A 20,535-nucleotide genomic window follows, 5' to 3' on the forward strand; every position below is an offset into this window, starting at 1 on the left:
CTTCTTTGAGGATATGTATTCTTTGAGCTAACTCACGAAAGAAAGTTGCTACACTTGAGATAACCTCTATAGTCTATGGCATTTCTTATGCTGTGTACGTTGCAGGCAGTACTGATAGATAAGTTGAGTCCATGGCTTGCACAATGAGTGAAAAAATCTAAAGGCTGAATGTTGGATATATATGCATGCCTGAACACCTTTTATTTTACCGCTCATGTTGGCTCCTCCATCACATGCTTGACCTCGCTACAATGTAATGTCCAGGTTAAGGTTTTCCAATGCCTTAAAAATATGCTGACAATTTTTTTTTCACCAGTAAGTTAAACAACTTCGACAAAAAAATTGATTCTTGTATTCATTCATATCTATATTACAATAGTGAAATAAGATTGTCAGTTGCTCACGAGCAGAAATGTATGTGGTATCATTAGCTATAATAGTAAAATATTTTGCATTCATAATTATTGTCTTTACTATTTTGGTTATGTCCAATTCCCCACAGCACTCAAGTCATTTTGTGTCGTCTTGCTTATGTAGGAAGCGTTTTTAGCACATGATTTTATTTGGTAATACAGTTTCTTATCTCCAGCATCGACTCGGAACCTCAACAACGCTTGTAGTTGCCTTCACCGTATGAAATTTCCAATTCTAAAATACCATCATCCTTGTGACCTCATATGGGTATGTTTTGCATTCCACATGATAAAATTGTTTCTATAATGGGTATAAGTTATTTACGGTTCTCTTCAATAGTTTTTATCTCCTGACATCTCATTTGGCAAACAACGTGAATTGATTTTCGCTCTATTTACATCAAAATATTTTGAGATGCTACTATGTTTGCTTGGTGATATTTAAGGCTATCGCGGTATTTGATATTTTCAATGGGCTTTTTTTTTTCAGTGGTTCTGGCACCAACTTTCGCAAATCCACATCATTTATTCCAGCCCCACACCGATATAAAAGAATACATATTTTGCACGATCTGCCACCAGCAATTTTGATGTATGCTAGCCATTCATATTCCTTTAACCAGCTCATTTGAAAAGACTGATTCCCCCCCCCCCCTTTCACACCTGTGGAAACTTAAAGTTGGTTGTCGGTTCCCAAGTATTTTTCAACCACTGGTACTTTTCTTCATCTGCAAGAATTGACTGTCCTGCTGATTGATAAGTAATTTCCCTGGAAGAAAATATAAAACAAATTACTATATTAATTGCCAAAACCATAGGAAGTTTAAGTATACATTAAAAATTCACAAAATAAGTTGTTTTTAATGGTCATATAAAAAAAGAATTTAAACCTTTTTTATTTTTTTAACAATTGTTACAACAGGGGCGTCGCGATACTTACGTATGTCACGTGCCTGCAACATGTGACTAGTTAAGGCTAACGCTGCTGACGTATGTGTTGATATTCACGTAGTTGCCGCAAGCGAGGATGGATGTACATTGAGAACCATCACTTTCAATCCCTTTCCGTGTCTCTGCAACTGCATCGTCTGTTTTTGTTTGTTTGTTTTTGTAAAGAAATGCCCATTTAAGCTCTTGTCTTTTTCTATATTTGTCACTTATTATAGGTAATATAATATCACTTGTTACTCACTAACGCGAGGCTACCACTTCAATGAACCAACTCAGCCGGACAACCTGTCATGATTGACTGCCTGCAAGTAGACCACTCCCCTTGCACTTGTCCCGTCATCCAACTGCGATGCACGCGCATAAGCTTATTCATTTATTTCAATGGACGACCCACCCTCTAACGGGTCGGTGTCACATACACACGAGCGAGGAAACGGGAAGAACTGTAGGAAACAAAGAATTCGCTTCGCTGCCTAATTATGCAATGGCCGAAAGGCAGCATTGAATTTTTTTTCATTCATGCGTTTAAATAATGTTATCATATTGTTCGTCCCTCATTATTAGAGTTCGTGTTTTATGCCTGGAACAGCATTTCACACCTTAAAAAAAAAAAAAAAAAAAAAAACGTTTTAAATAATAAAAATTAAAATTTGCATTGGCGAACGCTAAAGTACAGTTCTCAGCACATGTGCGTGTGTGTTCTAACAATTTGTCGCAGCAGTTACAAAAAAGTTAATTCTAGCATTAAATTTTAAAAGAAGAATCAAATACTTATTGATAAATTTAATCATCTAATTAACAATTTTCGAATTTTTCGATGGTTTATTTTTCCATAGTAAGTATGTACTGTGATGGATGCTCCATACTATATAATACCAAAAAAAGTAATTATAGCAGGACCGTATTAAAATCCTTATCTATATTTAAGAGTATCGGTGGAGGGGACGGCATTTACTATCATGACTCCCTTAAAATCCGCTTATGGACACCAGCATCTGCAATACCTGGCACAATGCAGCTTGGATAGTTGAATCTGTTGTACAACTGCAACAATGGCGTACTTCTGCTGCAGCTCGCAACTGTTACCTAATTCACGCAGATTCTTCTCCTTGGTGGCCACGTGCAATACCCGGCATGAATCTGCTGTGTGGTGTACGGCGGCACGTGTGGCCTGCTTCTGCTGCAGCTTGCCACTCTCCTCCAGTGCACACAGACTTTTCTCCTTGGTGGCCACCATCTCCAAAACAGCCACTCCTCGACACCACTTACAAGGCCTCGCGCCGACTCAGCTGGTACCTGATGCCAGTGATACGTCAGTCCGACTTTACCCTAACTTAAATTTTTTAATGTTACTTTATTACAGATGCAATTGATTTTATTTCTTGGCGGAGTCTTATCTGTTAAGTAATGCACATTCGCACTTAACGAAAGGCAATGAGTTCTCCAGGATTATAGTGGGCTCAAAATCACTTTGGCACAGACACAGTGCTGATAAATATAAGTCGTATGGTGGTGTTGGGATCGAACTTTTTGATCTTACCATACATTCGGACACAACAATCACATCCATCAATGAACTAGTTTCAATACAGTACTTTTTTTTTAGTGTAAAGACTTAACTATACAGCTTTTAATGCACTACAAATAATGATCGGGAATCAAAATATGAGAGAATCATTGCAGGAATAAGAATAATCAATGCCCCGTGTTAAATAATTCAGCCTGTTGCATACTTGAGCAATTTTTGTACCTTATTTAAATTATAAATTGGTTGGATACCTCTATTGGCAGAACCACGCGTGATTTATATCATCATTCTGCAGGTTTCATTATTACTGATTTGCAATCGTAGCTAATGTAACACAGTAACGAAAATTAAGATAATTTTTCTTTTTAATTGGAGTGTACAGTGCAACAAACAAATCTATAAATTTTTAGACACTCTAAACATTGTATAAATAAAATAATTTTTAAAATATTTTTACAATAATTATGTTGTATTATCATTAACAACGCTTCTCGAACTTAGTGACTTACTTTATCGTGTAACAAGACAACTGATCAACTGATAGTCTTTTTCAAAACAAATTTCCATAAGCTTAGTATAAAGGAGAATACATAAAATTGTTTTTACATTAATACAAAAGAAAGGTTTTTAAAGTGGTTTTTGTCATAATAGGAATCAGAAATAAAATTATTTTCAATAGATTATACTAAATAAATTTGGAAATTTTAACTAATTTGAAACTATAACAATGCTGTATGCTACTAGCAATAACAAAACTGCTACAAGGAGTACCTCCCCAAGAACGTCGAGTTCTTGTGATCGGATGGCCAACTCGCTCTCCACCTCGCGGAGTCTGCGCTGTTCGGCCGCCAGCAGCCTCCTCTGTTCTGCCAGCTTCTCTCTCTCCACCTCGGCCTGCCGTGCTGCGTCCCGGGCCACTAACATGGTCGCCTCTGCCTCCGCTTGTATCTGCGCACACAGCCTCTTGTGCTGATACTGCCAATACTGCTGTTTTTCTGTCTCTGAATGTATGGGAGTGGGCCTGACTCCAGTGGGAGAAGGTGACTGTCGTGTGTCGTCTGAGGTGTCGGAGATGTTGCCGGGTCTAGTTATCCGAGACGATGCAACAGGTTCACGGAAAGGGTGCATCGAAACGAGCACATAGCCTCTCGGTACCCATGGAAATCCTTTGCCACCTCGTGGCACCGACATGTTATGCTAAAGAGAACCCTGCCTGGTGTATTCCTGCCTCAGGCATTCTCATTTGTCTGATAGGAACCAGAAATGGTGTATAGGCTGAATCTGCGAACAACAGAAGTTGTAAGTGAAAATTGTCTAATGGGTTCAACTACTGAGTCATGGTGGCTGTCGGGTCCCAAAAGCCTGTCTCACCATGAAGAGACAAAGACTATTGGTAAGGAACGGCCAGGAACGCTGTTGGTCAGCTGCACCCGGCCCCAAACAACTGTACAACCCCTGAGCCTTGGCAAGGGGAGCGTCGAAGGAGAAACCGAGATAACTTCGAGGGTTTCCAGCATTTGCGTGGAAACGACACTAACGGTGAGTTCCAAGCCACCACAAGTTGGTAGTAGTGCAGGAAGATCCATGAAAGTGAATTGATCCTCACTAAGGGTTTCGGCTAACGGCTCAGGATCTGATTTGGTAGAACAAGCACTTGATGGCAGTGCTGATATTTATTGGAGTAAACTTAGAGAATGTTTCCCCAGTCCTATGAAAAGCTGATGCAGTGAGCAGCGACATATCTTCGGTTTCTTCGGTTACTAGCCTGGACAGCTAGCAGAGGTTGGATAGGCCTCCAAAAGACCATGAGTTCAATGGGACCCATAATTAAGTCGTAGATCAGTGTAGGTGTTAGCAGAACTAATATGGAATAGGACTAAGGACCCAGTAAACTATATAGTTAGATGAGTAGGGGGCCGATCTGGTGACAATGCTGAGATAGGTAACCTCAGAATATCATCCAAGCCAAAGCGCAAAAGCCCTTCACGGTTATGTAAACAGTGTATCCGCTTTGGCACCCATTGGAGTCCCGAAGAGGCAAGTCCTCACATAAAATGGTGCCGGGTTACTAAAGAAAAACAAGGAGGAAACCTTCCTAATATAATGATGTATTATGTATGACTCTGCCGGTACCTATGCACCAATCTAGTTTCTAAACCCGGCCGATACCCCGGCAAGATCATGCGCAGTCAAATTGTCCCTGCCTGTACCAGTTAACCAACCTCTGTTCTACACAATGCCAATACTCCTGCAAGCCATTGTGCTGTCACACTGTCTCTGTCTGTACCTGTGAACAAGCCTCTGTTCTAGACACTGTCAATACTCCCAAAAAGCTCATATGTAGTCATGCCGTGACTGCCTTTAGCTGCACACCAGCCTCTCTTCTAGACACTGCCAGTACTCCTGCAAGCTCATGTGTAGACAGACTGCGTGTGCCTGTACCTGTTCTCACCTACCTATTTTCTAGACACTGCCAGTACTCCTGGGAGGTCATGTGCTTTCACACTGTCTATGCCTGTACCTGTGCCCCAATCTCTGTTCGAGCCAGTGTTAATACTGCTAGCTCATGTGTAACACACTGTGAATGCCTGTACCTGCACACCAGCCTCTCTTATAGACACTGACAATACTCCTGCAGCTAATGTGCTGTCACATGTTCCCTGCCTTTTCATATGCACCAGCCTCTGTTCTAGACACTACCAATACTCATGCAAGCTTTGTGCTGTTACGCCTGTGAGGCGCACCTTGCGTCTAAAGGTTTCCCACTTATTTGTTTTGTAATTAAAATGTTTTATTTCATTTAAATAAAATCATTTGGTATTTGTTATACCTGGTTTTTAGTATTAAAAACACTTTGGGGTACTTATTTCGTTGGTAAAACGTGCCACCAAGTACTAGTGTTCGGTGACTTTTCGTGTGCGTATTCCGTAACTATCGTGACCGATTAGTTTTGTTCCCTGGCGCGTGGACGCGCCACCTTCGGCCTCCGCGCAGCAAAGCAAGAGCCATTTTCGCCGCCCGATAGTTCTTTCCCGACGAACGCCGGTGCTGGTCACATTTATCCTGCCCTCTTAAAGACTACGACCATGCGCTATCAGGGAGCCCGGACTTATAATAGAGTTTAACGACTGCCTGACGAGGAGCTGCAATACAGCCATTAACTAAAAGAAAGGGCTCTTATCCTAAGCACTCTGGCCAATAATGGGGCTGGATGAGAGAGCGGACTCTGCAGTTTCATACACAAGGTGCATAATTGAAAGTGTAGCTAGATTAACATTTTATTACTCCAACCAACAGTCATTGGTTTTGTGAGATGTTCGTTACGAACTCGAACTTTAGAAAATCTGGACTGCATCACTGGTAGTCGTCGTTTTGAGTATTTAATTTGGTTTTCACTTTAAGAGGTACCTATGTGGTTAGCACACCGACAGATGTATTCTGCTATTACTGGGCAGTTGTGGCTTGCAGTTGCGTCACACCTGGCTGAACAATAGCTCGACACTAATAACTTTGACATTTACGCTTTAATGTTGTGTTTTGCGCGATTTTGTGCTTTAGGAGCATGACTATAAACTTTGCTTGGGAGAAAAATTGGGTGGACTATGCGGTCAATTTGCGATTCATCGCATTTTCTGACGATTAGAGACGGAAAATGATCATTGCGAGGCGCAAAGCTATTTCATGATGCTATAGGCGGAAATTATCCCAGTATTTTGCACAGTGTGTGGAGGCGTGCACGCATAAGAAACTTGTGATTTTAACTACCTGCAGGGTGGTATTCATCGATGACTGTGTTAGAACTGTTTTAAGATTACACATGAACCTAGCTACGATCTTTTTCATATCGCAAAGTGAGGTTTGAAGGACTCGGTCGTTTCATCCAGCCTTATCCCCCACTGCAGTATTATTGCTTGCTCTTCGTGTTATGGAAAACCGCTTTTTCCCTTATAATTCTTATAAGTTGGCACACACTAGTTGATATTACTGGCCAGTATTTAAGGTAATTTTCGTACTTAGCTAATCTGAACTTTTCGACATAGTACATTTTTTTAATATTTAATAAATGCCATACAAATGTTCAGTATTAATTCATAATTGTGTTAAATATTAGTATTTTAGGTAGATTACGAAGAAATGTTACCTATTGTAGCCATTACCATAGTGCAAATTCCGGAAAATTCTAATATAGTTTATTCGGGTCATTGTCCATAGAGCTCAAAACCATCGTCAACTCAAACGTTTATGTGTATGTGTGTGTGTGTGTATGTGTGTGTGTATGTTTGTATGTTTATATATATATGAACACTATAACTGTAGTAATTTTTCACAAATCACTTCGAAACTGATAAATAAAATATAATCATGAAATATCTCGGTTGAGTTCGTTCATGAGCAATATCCGATTGAAGGGGTAGAAATGGGGAAGGTTTTTTGAAAAACAGAAAAATCCCTATAAATCCCATAATGTGATGAATATCACATCCGTTTGAACGTATTATCACTTGTAGGGGTAATACCATAAAACGTTTGACTGAATGCATTTTTGATACGACCTAACATAACTGCAAAGGGTAGAAAAAACTAGGGTTGGATGACAAATACATTCATAACTCCCTTAATAAGCACGCTATCGAATCCGTCCCAATTATTTGTAAATGGTTTAATTTGTATCTGAAACATTTGTCTAAAACAATTTTTGATAAAATCAACCATTGCAGAAACGGGATTAAAAAGTTAATAACTTCCTTAGCATTCTAATATTCTAAAACCAGCATTGATCCCCACTGTCGCATTATTGCTTGCTCATCGTGTAACGGAAAACCACTTTATCCCTTACCATTCTTACTGTATACAACGGACTCTATTTTACTGGTCAGTATTTTAGGCATTTTTCGCACTTATCGAAGCTGAAATTTTGACACCATTTTCAAGTACTGTATGTGAGAAATGCCATACGAATGTTCAATATTAATACATAATTGTGTTTACAGGTTAGAATTTTTATGTTACTTTAAAATAATTTTGAATGTACGCCCATTATAAACTCATGTAATAATTTTAAGCTGCATCACTATAGAGATATAAATCAGTGGCCTCTTATATACTAGAATTACCATACTGGTTTACATTAGTTTTCTATGTAATAAAGCAGTAAATCTACTTACTCATTTTAGTAGTGTCTATTTCTTCGATGTTGCGAATCAGCTATTTAATTATATTGGTAATTTTTACGCGCGGCTCAACATGATTTTGGGTAGGATTTGCCTGCCACGTTTCATCTGTACCTGTGCCGAACCTCTTTTCTAGACACTGCCGATATTCTTGTATGTTGGTGTGCTACCACACTGTCTCTGCATATACCTGTAGCCTGATTCTGTTCTAGACACTAACAATGCTCTGGCTAGCTAAAGTTATGTCACACTGACTCTGCCTGTAGAAGTTCACACGCTGTTTTTGTCAATACCAATTTTCCTACAAGCTCGGGTATTGTCACACTGTCTCTGCCTGTACCTGTGCATCAGTCTCTGTTCTAACCATTGCCTATACCCATGCAATCTCGTGAGTTTATTCTGTCTCTGCCTGTACCTGTGCACCAGCCTCTGTTCTAGAACTGCAAATACTCTTGTAAGCTTGTGGGGTGCCAACTGTCCCTGGAAGAAGATGTATGAAGTCGGAAGTGTCGGAGCATTTAGGAGCTTTAATATTTGTGACATAATCAACTGGGTCCACTAAAAGTGTTTTTGAGACGAATATATAGCCATTCCACCAAGGCAACCTTTATAGTCTTCTTGTGGCACCAGTGGTATTTACAATAGAAGGCTCAGCCAGAGGATCCTTTATGACACCCTTAGATATTGATTGAGGTATTTGGTGAGGTGGAAAACCCCTCTCAGCAGGCAACAGCAGATGGTTTGGAAACTTTACCTGGGGGTCAGCACTATAGGGTCTTTAGGCCACTGGGTCACAAAGGTATTTGTTCACTGTGAAAATCCAATGGCGTAATTGTAAAGGCTAGTCTGGGTGCGGATTTTGCTGGCTCTGCGGGCTTGAAAGAATGTTGTAAGATCTGGGGCACCAGAGCCATGTTATCCGAGGGGCTGGCCCTATAGAACCAGTTCCCAAGGCATCTCCTGCATCCCAGAATGTGGCAGTTATCATACTAGCTTCCAGGCTAACAGTCTGTATAAGCCCGCTAGTGCATGGAAAATCTAGACTAGTACGAGACGACCCTTGTGAAACTGGGATTCCCTGCTGAGGTTCTCTCTAATGGCCCACAGTCACATGGTGAGAATTCGTACTAGAAATTGAATGCTCTGATCACTGGGGAGTGTCCTCTCTGATAAAGGGCTGAGGCAGTGAGCGAAGAAACAGCTACGGTACTAACCTGTTAAGCTAGTAGAAGTTGGATGCACTTCGATCAAATCACAGGCTCTGGGTTGTCTTAGGGGTCCCAGAGATGTGATAGACTTGGTTAAGCATCTTTTGATACTCTTAGGAATGGATTTCCCCTGAGTCAACCACAGGCAAGCCAAATTAGGTTAAGGGGGCTATGATGCTGGGATGGGTTCCCTCAGTCTCTCAATGTAGCTCCTCTCCAAACACCTCTTCAGAGCCTGTGTCGGTGGTGTTTCAACCCTAATGGGCATACATATACAGGTTGTATCAAAATTCATGTTACAACGCTTGATGGTAGAAAGCTCTTATTATTTGCAACCATTTGTGCCGATAAACATGTTGCCGGAAACGCGTAGTTAAGCCCCTGTAGTCCCAGAAAGAGTCAGCATAGGCAACCCATTGTAGAGTGTTATGTTGTGGATGTGCGGGCGTTCGAGTAGAGAAATAACCCTTTTAATCGTGGCACAGATTTTAATTTCACTCTGAAATCAATCACAGCTTCGGCTTTGTGTTTCACAACATTGAAATTGTTGCATACATTTTAACAACGTGACAGCCTAAAGCAACGGCTCAAAAACACGCCCACCTTGAGCGACACAGAGGTGGCAACGGCGAATCATGTTATCACGGATACACTTGAGCAGGTGTGGAGTCGACCTTATGATTTAGAACGCTTCAATGATTCGCTGTGTAAGCTCTTCTACCGTTTCTACTGGCGTAGCGTAAATAAGTCCTTTTACGTAACACCACAGAAAGAAATCTAACGGGGTTAGGTCCGGTGACCTCGGCGGCCATGCGACAAGACCCGCTCGTCCAATCCATCGGTTTGGAAATTTTTGGTTGAGACACTTCTGGTGTCTCATGTTATTATGTTTAATGTTTAATTATATTTAAAGTTTAATGTTAACGTAATTTTTTTTAGTTAATGCTTTCATATTTATTTTTATTTATGTCTTCAGAACACTCAGTTAAAATTAATCAAAGACTTTGGTTTTCCGTGCGGCCATTTACCTCTGTTGAATGGACTTGTCCACGTATAAAAGAGGAGGAATTAGCGGAGGGAGGTGGATGACGTCACGGGAGTGTGACGTATGCAAGGGAGAGACGTTTTGGACTCTACCGACGACAGTAGCTCGCGGGCGTTGACCGACGACGGAACAGCTGATAGTTCCATGAATATGGGGTGTTGGTGTAGCTGCGTGCATGGGAGTATGGACGTGACCCACACGGCCGTTGTTAGCTGTTAACCCTGGAGACTGCTACGCAGAACTATCGTTGCCGCGGCCTGCATCAGCTGATAATTTGGAAGGAACAGCAACGTATTTACCGTAAGCGAGTTTAAACTTTTCGTGAGACATGAGTGTTAATACACCTCGTCCCGAAGTGCGAAGACCGCTGCCATTTGACTATGCTACATGTGTCACCTACGCCGAGTCGCCAGCCCGGGTACCCGGAGGCGCTACAGTTTTGGTAAATTGCTACTACACGGCGAGGATTACTGTAAGTAAAACTTTAATTTGTTATTTGTGGAAGAAGAAGTTGGTTTGGGATGGTAGGCAAGCTTTGGTGTGGACTACCCCTCTCCCCCGCGTCTTTCAAGTACGGACTTAGACTTATACGAAGGCAAGGCCTTGGTGTTGTAGGTAACGTGATCGCTACGGCCGGGCATCACGTCAGGATTGTAATTTTTTATACTTCTTTTTATGCATTTATGCCACTTGAAAGTAGTCCGTGTATTATAATTTATCTTTTTTGTATGTGTCAGAATAAATTTACAAATGCTACAATAATCTACTCAACACATAATCAAGCATTTTATTTTAGTTTTGCGTCCCTACCGTGTCTACGCGACTATCCATGGTAAAGTCAAAGTCAGCTGGGTTCAAACAGAATGATCGTAACTGGCTGTCCGGGTAGGGACGGACGTGGGCTGCATGCCCCGGCACGGGGTGGCAGACTATAAGTGCGCCACTCTGCTTTTAGAGTGGTTGTAGTTATTGCAGTTGCAGTATTTTTACATTTGTCATTGATTCGGTCCACCCTAGACATGGCAAACAGCTGGGTATTCAACTTAGAAAGGGAGCAGTTAATTGCAAATTTGCATGCCGCAGGGGGGATGTTAGAGAACGATGATGACGTGCACTTATTACGTCTTAAATTAGTCGAATACATCAACGGGAGTGACGAGTGGTCATTCGTGGAAAGCCCTGAGAATGTTCGTGAAGGGGATTTGACAGCCGATGTACTGGAAGCTATTGGGGTCAACATGTTGAAAAATTTTTCGGGATTAGAGGAAAATAATGGTGATGAGTTGAGGAAAATATTGCTTGAAGTCGAAATGTTGAATGACACAAAAAATTTTTGTGATGATTATAGTCTGTTGAGGTGTCTTTTGGGGAAAAGTACCGACATAATAAGGGAAATTATTGCGCGTGGATTGGTAGAAAAGTGTAGTTGGGAGCAAGTTAGTGATATGTTGTGGGAGAAATTGTGCCCAAGGAGAGTTAAATTTGGTTTGATACACGAGTATGTGAGTCGTTTTCAGAAGCGTGGAGAAAGTACTGCGCAATTCGTGGTCGATGTCGTTAGGCACATAAAAATATTTGGAGTAAGATTTTTGGATCACGAAGTTATTTCTATGATTATTGAAAATATGGCCCCTGAAATACGAGTGAAATGTTCGTTTGTTAAGAGGCCGGAAACTATTGCGGGATTAATGGACTGGGCGGTGGAAGTTGATAATGTAAATTATGCTAGCCGGCAGTCCGGTGAAGGGGAAGTTAGTGCTGCCGCGCAGGAAATAGAAACCGGAAATGCCTTAACGGAGTTGGGAGGCAAAAATAGGGGTATAGAAAGTGAAAGGTCCATTGAGGAAAAATCCCAGCGCAGGGCGACGCACTTAATATGCGACTTTTGAGAGAAAAAAGGTCAAATAATAGATACGTGTTTTTGTAGGAATGGTTATGTGGGTAATTTGATTAAAATTTGTTTTTGTTGTGGTAAAACGGGTCATGTACAAAAATGGTGTAAGCAATGGAGGAGTGGTAAGAAGCGTTGCGGGTTCTGTGGTAAAGGTGGTCATTTAACGAGTAGACGTTGGCAGAAAATGAAACTTAATCATTTTCGATTTAAAGATAAGCTTCATATGTTAGTGATGCGAAGTGGAAATAAATTATGTGTGGAGGTAGAAGTGGGTAAGAATACAGTCAAAGCCCTTGTAGATACCGGAGCGAGTAAGAGTTTCGTGAGCGAAGAATTTTTTTGAGCAATGCCTGAAACAGGGGAAACGAGTTGGCCATATTATAGAGAGAGGGGAAGGTATACAGGTGCAAACAGCTGACGAGAAAATTCATAAGAGTGTTGTGAAAGTAATTATGCATATAAAAGAGGATAAATTCTCGTGGGATCGGGAATTTTATGTGATTTCTAATTTGGTGTACAAAATGATAATGGGAATTGATTTTTTGAGTGATACTCGGGCGGTTATTGATTGCCGGAGTCGTAGGTTAAGTTTCGGTTTTGCACCAAAGTATCATATTAGATTGGAAAAACCCCAGGGTAGCGAACAGGTAATTTGTGGAGGGATAGAGGGGTGCCGAGAAAGGTTGAGTATAAGCGAAGTTGAGAAAATTCAGGGAGTGATTGATGAATTTCAGGATGTCATTACCAAAAGAGTAGGTACATGTGTTTTGGATCCCTATAAAATTCAGTTGACGGTCGATATCCCCATTAAATGCGTACCGTACCAGTGTTCGCCCCCAAAAATGAAAGCCTTTAGGGAAATTATTCAGGATTTGAAAAAATAAGGTATAATAACTGCTTCAAAGTCAAATTATGCATCACCCACATTTTTAGTAAAGAAGAAGAAAGATGGCGAATTTCGTATTGTTTTGGACTACCGTCTCTTGAATCAGACGATTAGGCTTGATCCTTTTCCGTTACCAAAAATAGATACTATTTTTCAATACCTAGGAAAGGCTAAGTTTTTTACCATCTTGGACCTAAATGCTGCATTCCATCAATGTATTTTAGATTAATCAAGCCGAAAATAAACTGGTTTCGTCACCCCTTTGGGACATTATAAGTGGACCCGCGTGCCGTTTGGGGTGAATTTTGGGGCACAATGTCTGCCAAGAATCTTAGGAAAAATTTTCAGGACGTGCAATACAAGTTTGCTCTGAATTTTTTTGGATGATATTTGCGTGTATTCAAATAGTTTGGAGGAGCACATTGAGCATTTACGTATAGTCTTAGGTAAATTGAGAGAGGCTGGGTTTACCTGAATCCTGAAAAAATGTTGTTGTGCAAAGCGGCAAATACACATTTTAGGTTTCATTATTGGCGAGGGTAAATTAGTGATGGATCCTTTGAAAATCTCGCCTATTGTCAGTTACCCTGCTCAAAAAAAAAATGTTAAAGGTGTTATGAGATTTTTGGGGATGATTGGGTTTTTAAGCAGGTTCACCCCGAATTATTCGGAACTTTGTGCCCCCTTAAATTACTTAAAAAAGAAAGGGATATCCTTTGAGTGGGGGGAGGGACAAGAAAAGGCGTTTAAAACACTTAAACTAGCAATCTCAAGCCCCCCGGTTTTATCCTTGCCTGATTTTAAAAAGAGGTTTGTGGTGCAGGTTGATGCCTCAAGTTTGGCTTTGGGAGGAGCATTATTGCAGGAAGGCCCCCTGGGAATGCAACCTATAATGTACATCAGTCGTACCCTAAACCAACATGAGCAGAAGTACAGCGTCTATGAAAAGGAGGCGCTGGGCTGTATTTTTGCCTTGGAGATATTGGAGACGTTTTTAGAGCACGCAGAGTTTGATTTGTGCACCGACAATCAGGCATTGACGTGGCTGTTTACCCACCCCCGTCAGTTGGGAAAGAATGGGAGGTGGGTAATGCGCTTAAGTAGATTTAATTTTAAAATCAAGCATGTAAAAGGATCTGAGAATGTGGTGGCGGATGCGCTATCGTGTATGTATAATGCCGAGGAGATTGAAGAAGTAGGTGAAAGGTTAGACGAAGAAAGTGAGGAGAATTTTGATAGTTGTAATGTATTAGGAAATTTCCCAGAGGGTTTTGTCGATTTAAAGGAATGGCAAGATAAAGATGAGGAGGTAGGAAAAATCCGGGAAAATATTCAACTCCCCCAATACAAAAATTTTGAGATTCATAATGAAAAACTGCACTACAGAAAAGGGGGAAAGAGAAGGTTGTATGTGCCACGTGCGTTGGTCAATATGTTGATGCGTTATTTCCATGACTCGCAAGTTGGAGCTCACAACGGCGTCGAGAAAACCTTAGACAAAATTTCTGATAATTTTTATTGGCCTACCATTAAAGAGGACGTAAGAAAATATGTTAAAGGATGTGTCTCCTGCCAGTTGGCGAAACAACCTCAAAATAGTAAAGTTGGGTACCATTTATGGAAAGTAGTACGCGCCCCTGGCAGAGGGTATTTTTAGATGTTTTCGGTCCTTTACCCTGGTCGACGAAAGGGAATAGTTGTTTGTTAATTTTGGTTGATGGTTTTAGCAAATATTGCGTATTTTTGCCGTTGAGGGATATGAAAAGCAGCCAGATTATAAAAGCCCTTGTGGAGAAGGTGTGGAGTTTGTTTGGTGGGCCCGAACAGGTTGTAACGGATAATGCCAGTTATTTTTGTAGTAAGCTGTTTCAAGGCATGTGTCTTAATTGGGGTATTAAACACATTAAAACGAGTCCTTTTTATCCGAACCCAAATCTTGTTGAAAGGGTAAATAAAAATGTGAAAATAGCTATGACCATTTTTAGTGAGAAAGATCATCAAAAATGGGATGAGCCTTTAATTTTTTTAAATATGGCTTTTAATATGACCAAGCATGGGACTATTGGATTTACGCCGGCGTTAATATTCTTGGGGCGAGACATCTGCCATCCCCTATTAAATGTCTGGGGCATTTCGCCGGAGAATTTGTTAATTCATAGCCCGCGTAAGCTGGAAGAAGTGTGGGTAGATGTAGCGATGAATTTGGAAAAGAGTAAGGAGGTAGTTAGGGGTCAGTATAATAAAGGGCGGTTGCCAAACCCGTTTACTGTAAACCAGGCAAGAATAAGACGGCGAAATTGATGTATGCCTTTGGGGGTCCTTATGTAATTAAGAAATTTTTGGGGCCCGTTAACAGTTTGTTAGAAGAATGTGGGAACCAATTTCAGGTGAAAAAGGCTCTCCTTTCACAGTTGAAGCCCCATTGTCGGGGGTAGTACTAATCGAAATTGGTTTCTAATTGATATAAAGAAGTTGTGACGTAAATAAGTCAAAAAATATATATACATTTATATCTATATTTATATTATGATTGTAAGAATATATTCCGTAATTTTTGAAAGTGTTTTAGCGAGTCTTTTGTATTTACAAATTGTTATGTTTGCTGGCAGGTAGCTGGATTTTTGGACTCTAATAAATTTAGGATGTTTTAGACGTTTATCTGTTACCTATAGCCGTTTTGGAAAGAAAGTTGCATGGCCGCTGTATTTTTTTTGAAAGGGTTAAATTTACATCCAAGATAAGTTATTTTAGTTTAGTTTAAATTTCTTTGTAAAATCTTTTGAGAGTTTAGCTATGGGTCACGCTTTACAGTTAGTGTTTAGTGCTATTTCGAGTTTGCTATCTGTGTCTTAGTTTTGTGTTTTTCTCTTTCCTGGTTCTTTTGAGTTTTTCTTACTTCGTCTTCTACATGTTGTTTTTAGTGTTACTTACTTTACGCGGACCTAATAGTTAGATAACTCAAGGGGGTCATAATTTTTTTATTTTCTTTTTGTCGGGGAGGTTGAGACACTTCTGGTGTCTCATGTTATTATGTTTAATTATGTTTAAAGTTTAATGTTAACGTAATTTTTTTTAGTTAATGCTTTCATATTTATTTTTATTCATGTCTTCAGAACTCTCAGCTAAAATTAATCAAAGACTTTGATTTTCCGTGCGGCCATTTAACTCTGTTAAATGGACTTGTCCACATATAAAAGAGGGGGAATTAGCGGAGGGAGGTGGATGACGTCACGGGAGTGTGACGTATGCAAGGGAGAGACGTTTTGGACTCTACCGACGACAGTAGCTCGCGGGCGTTGACCGACGACGGAACAGCTGATAGTTCCATGAATATGGGGTGTTGGTGTAGCTGCGTGCACGGGAGTATGGACGTGACCCACACGGCCGTTGTTAGCTGTTAACCCTGGAGACTGCTACGCGGAACTCTCGTTGCCGCTGCCTGCATCAGCTGATAATTTGGAAGGAACGGCAACGTTTTTACCAAAAGCGATTTTAAACTTTTCGTGAGACGCGAGTGTTAATTCACCTCGTCCCGAAGTGCGAAGACCGCTGCCATTTCACTGTGCTACATGTGTCACCTACGCCGAGTCTACAGCTCGGGTACCCGGAGGCGCTACAGTTTTGGTAAATTGCTACTACACGGCGAGGATTACTGTAAGTAAAACTTTAATTTGTTATTGGTGGAAGAAGAAGTTGGTTTGGGACGGTAGGCAAGCTTTGGTGTGGACTCCCCCTCTCCCCCGCGTTTTTCAAGTACGGACTTAGACTTATGCGAAGGCAAGGCCTTGGTGTTGTAGGTAACGTGATCGCTACGGCCGGGCATCACGTCAGGATTGTAATTTTTTATACTTCTTTTTATGTATTTTATGCCACTTGTAAGTAGTCCGTGTATTATAATTTATCTTTTTTTTATGTGTCAGAATAAATTTACGAATGGTGCAATAATCTACTCAACACATAATCAAGCATTTTATTTTAGTTTTACGTCCCTACCGTGTCTACGCGACTAGCCATGGTGAAGTCAAAGTCAGCTGGGTTCAAACAGAATGATTGTAAATGGCTGTCCTGGTAGGGACGGACATGGGCTGCACGCCCCGGCACGGGGTGGCAGGCTACATGGTTTAAATACTCTCGCACTTGCAGGGAAAAATGAGGTGGTGCACCGTCATGTTTGTACCACATTACACGTAGGACATGCAATGGAACCTCTTCAAGAAGACCTGGTAGGTGGTTCTGAAGGAAGTGGAGGTATCCAGCGCCGGTAGGTCGTGGCGGAAGAAATAAAGGCCCGATGAGTACGCCGTCAACAATATCGGCCCACACATTAACTGAAAAACGTTCCTGGCGAGCTGTAACACACGTTGCATGCGGATTGACATCATTCCAAACATGACTGTTGTGGGAATTGAGAATAGCATCTTGAGTGAACTTGGCTTCATCGCTGACTAAAACCGCTAACTCGGGGTTCCTCAATACTCTTCGAAAGTACCAACGAGAAAAGGTCATGCGAAGAGGATAGTCCGCCGGACCCATGTGTTGCACTTTTTGAAGGTGATACGGGTACAAGAGTTGTTCATGAAGAACTCGCCAAACAGCCATTTTGTCAGCGTCTATATCGGAACCTTCTGCCCTTGTGCTTGTATCCGGACTCTCCTCAAATCTCTGAAGTACATCTTCAAAACTGTGAGTACGAACCCTGCGTGAAGCACCATCATTTGGTTTTGTGACGGCAGATGTACCAGTATTACGCATTCGCTGAGTAAGTCTTGCAAACATGGTGTGAGTTGGAATCCTACGACCCGGATATCGTTCTTCGTACAGACGACATGCGGCTCGTCCATTTTTCCTAGCTTCCCCGTAAACAAGCAGCATGTCCGTGTACTCACTAAATGTGTACTCCATTGAGCTCCACTAAAACGTCGCCCTTTTCAGAACCACAGTGAAAGAAATAACACCACGAGTTTGCTTGTACGACCGAACAGAGATGGCACGAAACACACTGCGACACTGCGATGTCACACTGCGCAGTGCTATGGCACGGCACGAACGGAAGAAAAGAGGTGAGAGCGCCACCAATGGAAGTAAAAAGGAGTGGGGGTCAGCACTCGACATCGTACAGTCCTCTCGAGCGCTGCCCGGCGTCGTAAACACGTAATTCACCACAGCATCGTCTGTCTCGCACAAAGCCCAACGGGTTGCCTACGCTGACTCTTTCTGGGGCTACAAGGGCTTAACTACGCGTTTCCGGCAACATGTTTATTGGCAAAAATGGTTGCAAATAATAAGAGCTTTCTACCCTCAAGCGTTGTAACATGAATTTTGATACATCCTGTATAGTAAAATCCAGTACCTTAAACACTTTGTGGCTCTTGAACCAAAAATTGTCTCTTCCTGTCATACTAAATCCAATGCCACCGTGTCTCTATCTTCGCCTGTGACTGACCAGCCACTGTGCTAATACTGACAATGATCCTACAAGCTCGTGTGAAGTGGCTCTGTCTTGGCCTGAAGTACCGCGTCCCGGGCCACCTGCTAGTCCACTCTGCTGCACCCGTACCTGCGCACCTAGCCTCTATGCTAAACACTGACAAGACCTCAGCAAGCTCGTGTGCTGTCGCATCATCGAGGATATGTTCACTACAGTGTAACACACACTAAGTCAATTGTGATGCTTGCACTAACCCCGGGGACTGCCTCTTTACCAGCTTCTCTTGTTCAACCCAGATTTCACACGAGGTTAAATATACCTGAAGGAAGACTGTGCCTCTCCCGAGTGGCTGCTCTCACGTAGAGCAAGCCTATTTTTAGCAATGTAGTGGTACCGATTACTAACACGGAACCTGGAGGATAGCTACCCACTCACCCGCCTCTCGAGAAACAGGTAAAGTCCAATCACAACACACCAAGGCCTTTGCAATGCCCTGGATTGTGACACAGATGCCAAAGTGAACATTTAATAAAAGAAGGCCTTAGGTTTGCAGGTGCAGTGGAAAGAAGGATGAACAATTGAAAGAAACAACTGTGTGGTGGAGTTAAGACTGGCAGACAGTAAAAAATCGAATTATAATTTGACATTTGTGAAGTTAACATAGTACTTGCCTTATACATACCTATATAAAATATAAGAGATTTTTAAATATTTATTTTTATATGTAAACATCTTTCTTTCGATATATAGCATTTTCTAGGAGTAATTTTGTTAAAATGGAACGCGAGTCGATCGATGGAAATGTGTCACAAATATTGCAAACCCGTGTGCAGCAAGATAAACTCATACATACTAACTTTCGTAAACATTACGGAATATACGTATTGGATGTCAAACTAAACTTTATAATACTAAACTATCAATTAATGCTTCAAATTAATATTCATAGTCATAAATAAAAGTACTGACAACATAAATTACACAACACAATTTTAAAAATCCTTCGTTAACATAAAAATTTAGAGATAGCACAACATTCGTCATACTATAGAGAGACAAGAAATAGTTATTCTATGCCACATTAAATAGAATATTTTCATAGTTAAATTTTTACTGTTCAATCGTAAATATTGAATCAGCTCCATAAGTTGGAGATTTGTTTCCAGGAAGTATTTACCGACTGATTTCAGTCATTTAAAAAGTAAATAATACACTTATATATACTTAGTGATATAATAGGTGTTTTATAATATTTCAGGTTTATATTATTTTAATGTATCTACGAGACTATAACTTTTAATGTAATAAGTATATAAACGATAGCAGAATATAATAGTTCCTCCGGCGCCATGCTTCAGGCTGTGGAGCTGGAGCCGTGGAGCCGGCCGATTGCTCTGACATCACGGCGGCCATCTTGGACTCAAAAATGCCTCAAAAACCTTAAATATGACTGAAAATTACTCAAAAATTTCCGTTTTGAGCAATAAATTCTTGTTTACTTCAACAAAAATTCAAAAATTAGGTTTTCAAAAAACCTCAAAAGTCTTTTGCCTTAGAAAGAACACAAATTCCTAAAAGCGGCTTACAATTCCTAAGAGCAAGCTGATCAAAGCCGCAGACGCAATGTAGGAGTATGACGTCACCGTTGCAATTTCCGTTAAGGCCGTCATCTTTAAAACCTTTATTTAGTATCCGATTTTAAAAAATAAATCAAATTCATAAAAAATCAATTAAAAAATTTATAACAAAAAATATTTTAAAGACATACATTTACGGCATGGAGCTTGGAGTCCTAGGTTTGAACCCGGTGAGGGCAAAAATATGGCGACCGATTCGTCCTCCACAGAAGTCACTGACAGACTGACCTCCCATAACTTATGTCAATGTAAATATCGTCATCTAGTATCACGTCATGTCCGCTATCTTGAAAATCCGTAATTTTTATGTTAGAAAATCGGGAAAAAAATTTTAAAATATTTAAATTTAATCAATCGTATTGAATAATAAAAAT

At 40.8% G+C, this 20,535-nt stretch overlaps 1 protein-coding gene across 2 annotated transcripts in view; it reads right to left on the minus strand.

Annotated features, from left to right (window-relative positions):
• Positions 1-20,535, minus strand: part of LOC134527279 (trichohyalin) — a 418,715-nt gene that overhangs the window by 98,580 nt on the left and 299,600 nt on the right. For both annotated transcript variants that reach the window (XM_063359816.1, XM_063359817.1), the window contains exon 11: positions 3,664-3,840. In XM_063359816.1, the coding sequence (XP_063215886.1) occupies positions 3,664-3,840 (177 nt within the window). The remainder of the gene's footprint in view (positions 1-3,663; positions 3,841-20,535) is intronic.

This window comes from Bacillus rossius, chromosome 1, assembly GCF_032445375.1.
Source record: "Bacillus rossius redtenbacheri isolate Brsri chromosome 1, Brsri_v3, whole genome shotgun sequence".
NCBI classification, from domain to species: Eukaryota; Metazoa; Arthropoda; class Insecta; order Phasmatodea; family Bacillidae; genus Bacillus; species Bacillus rossius.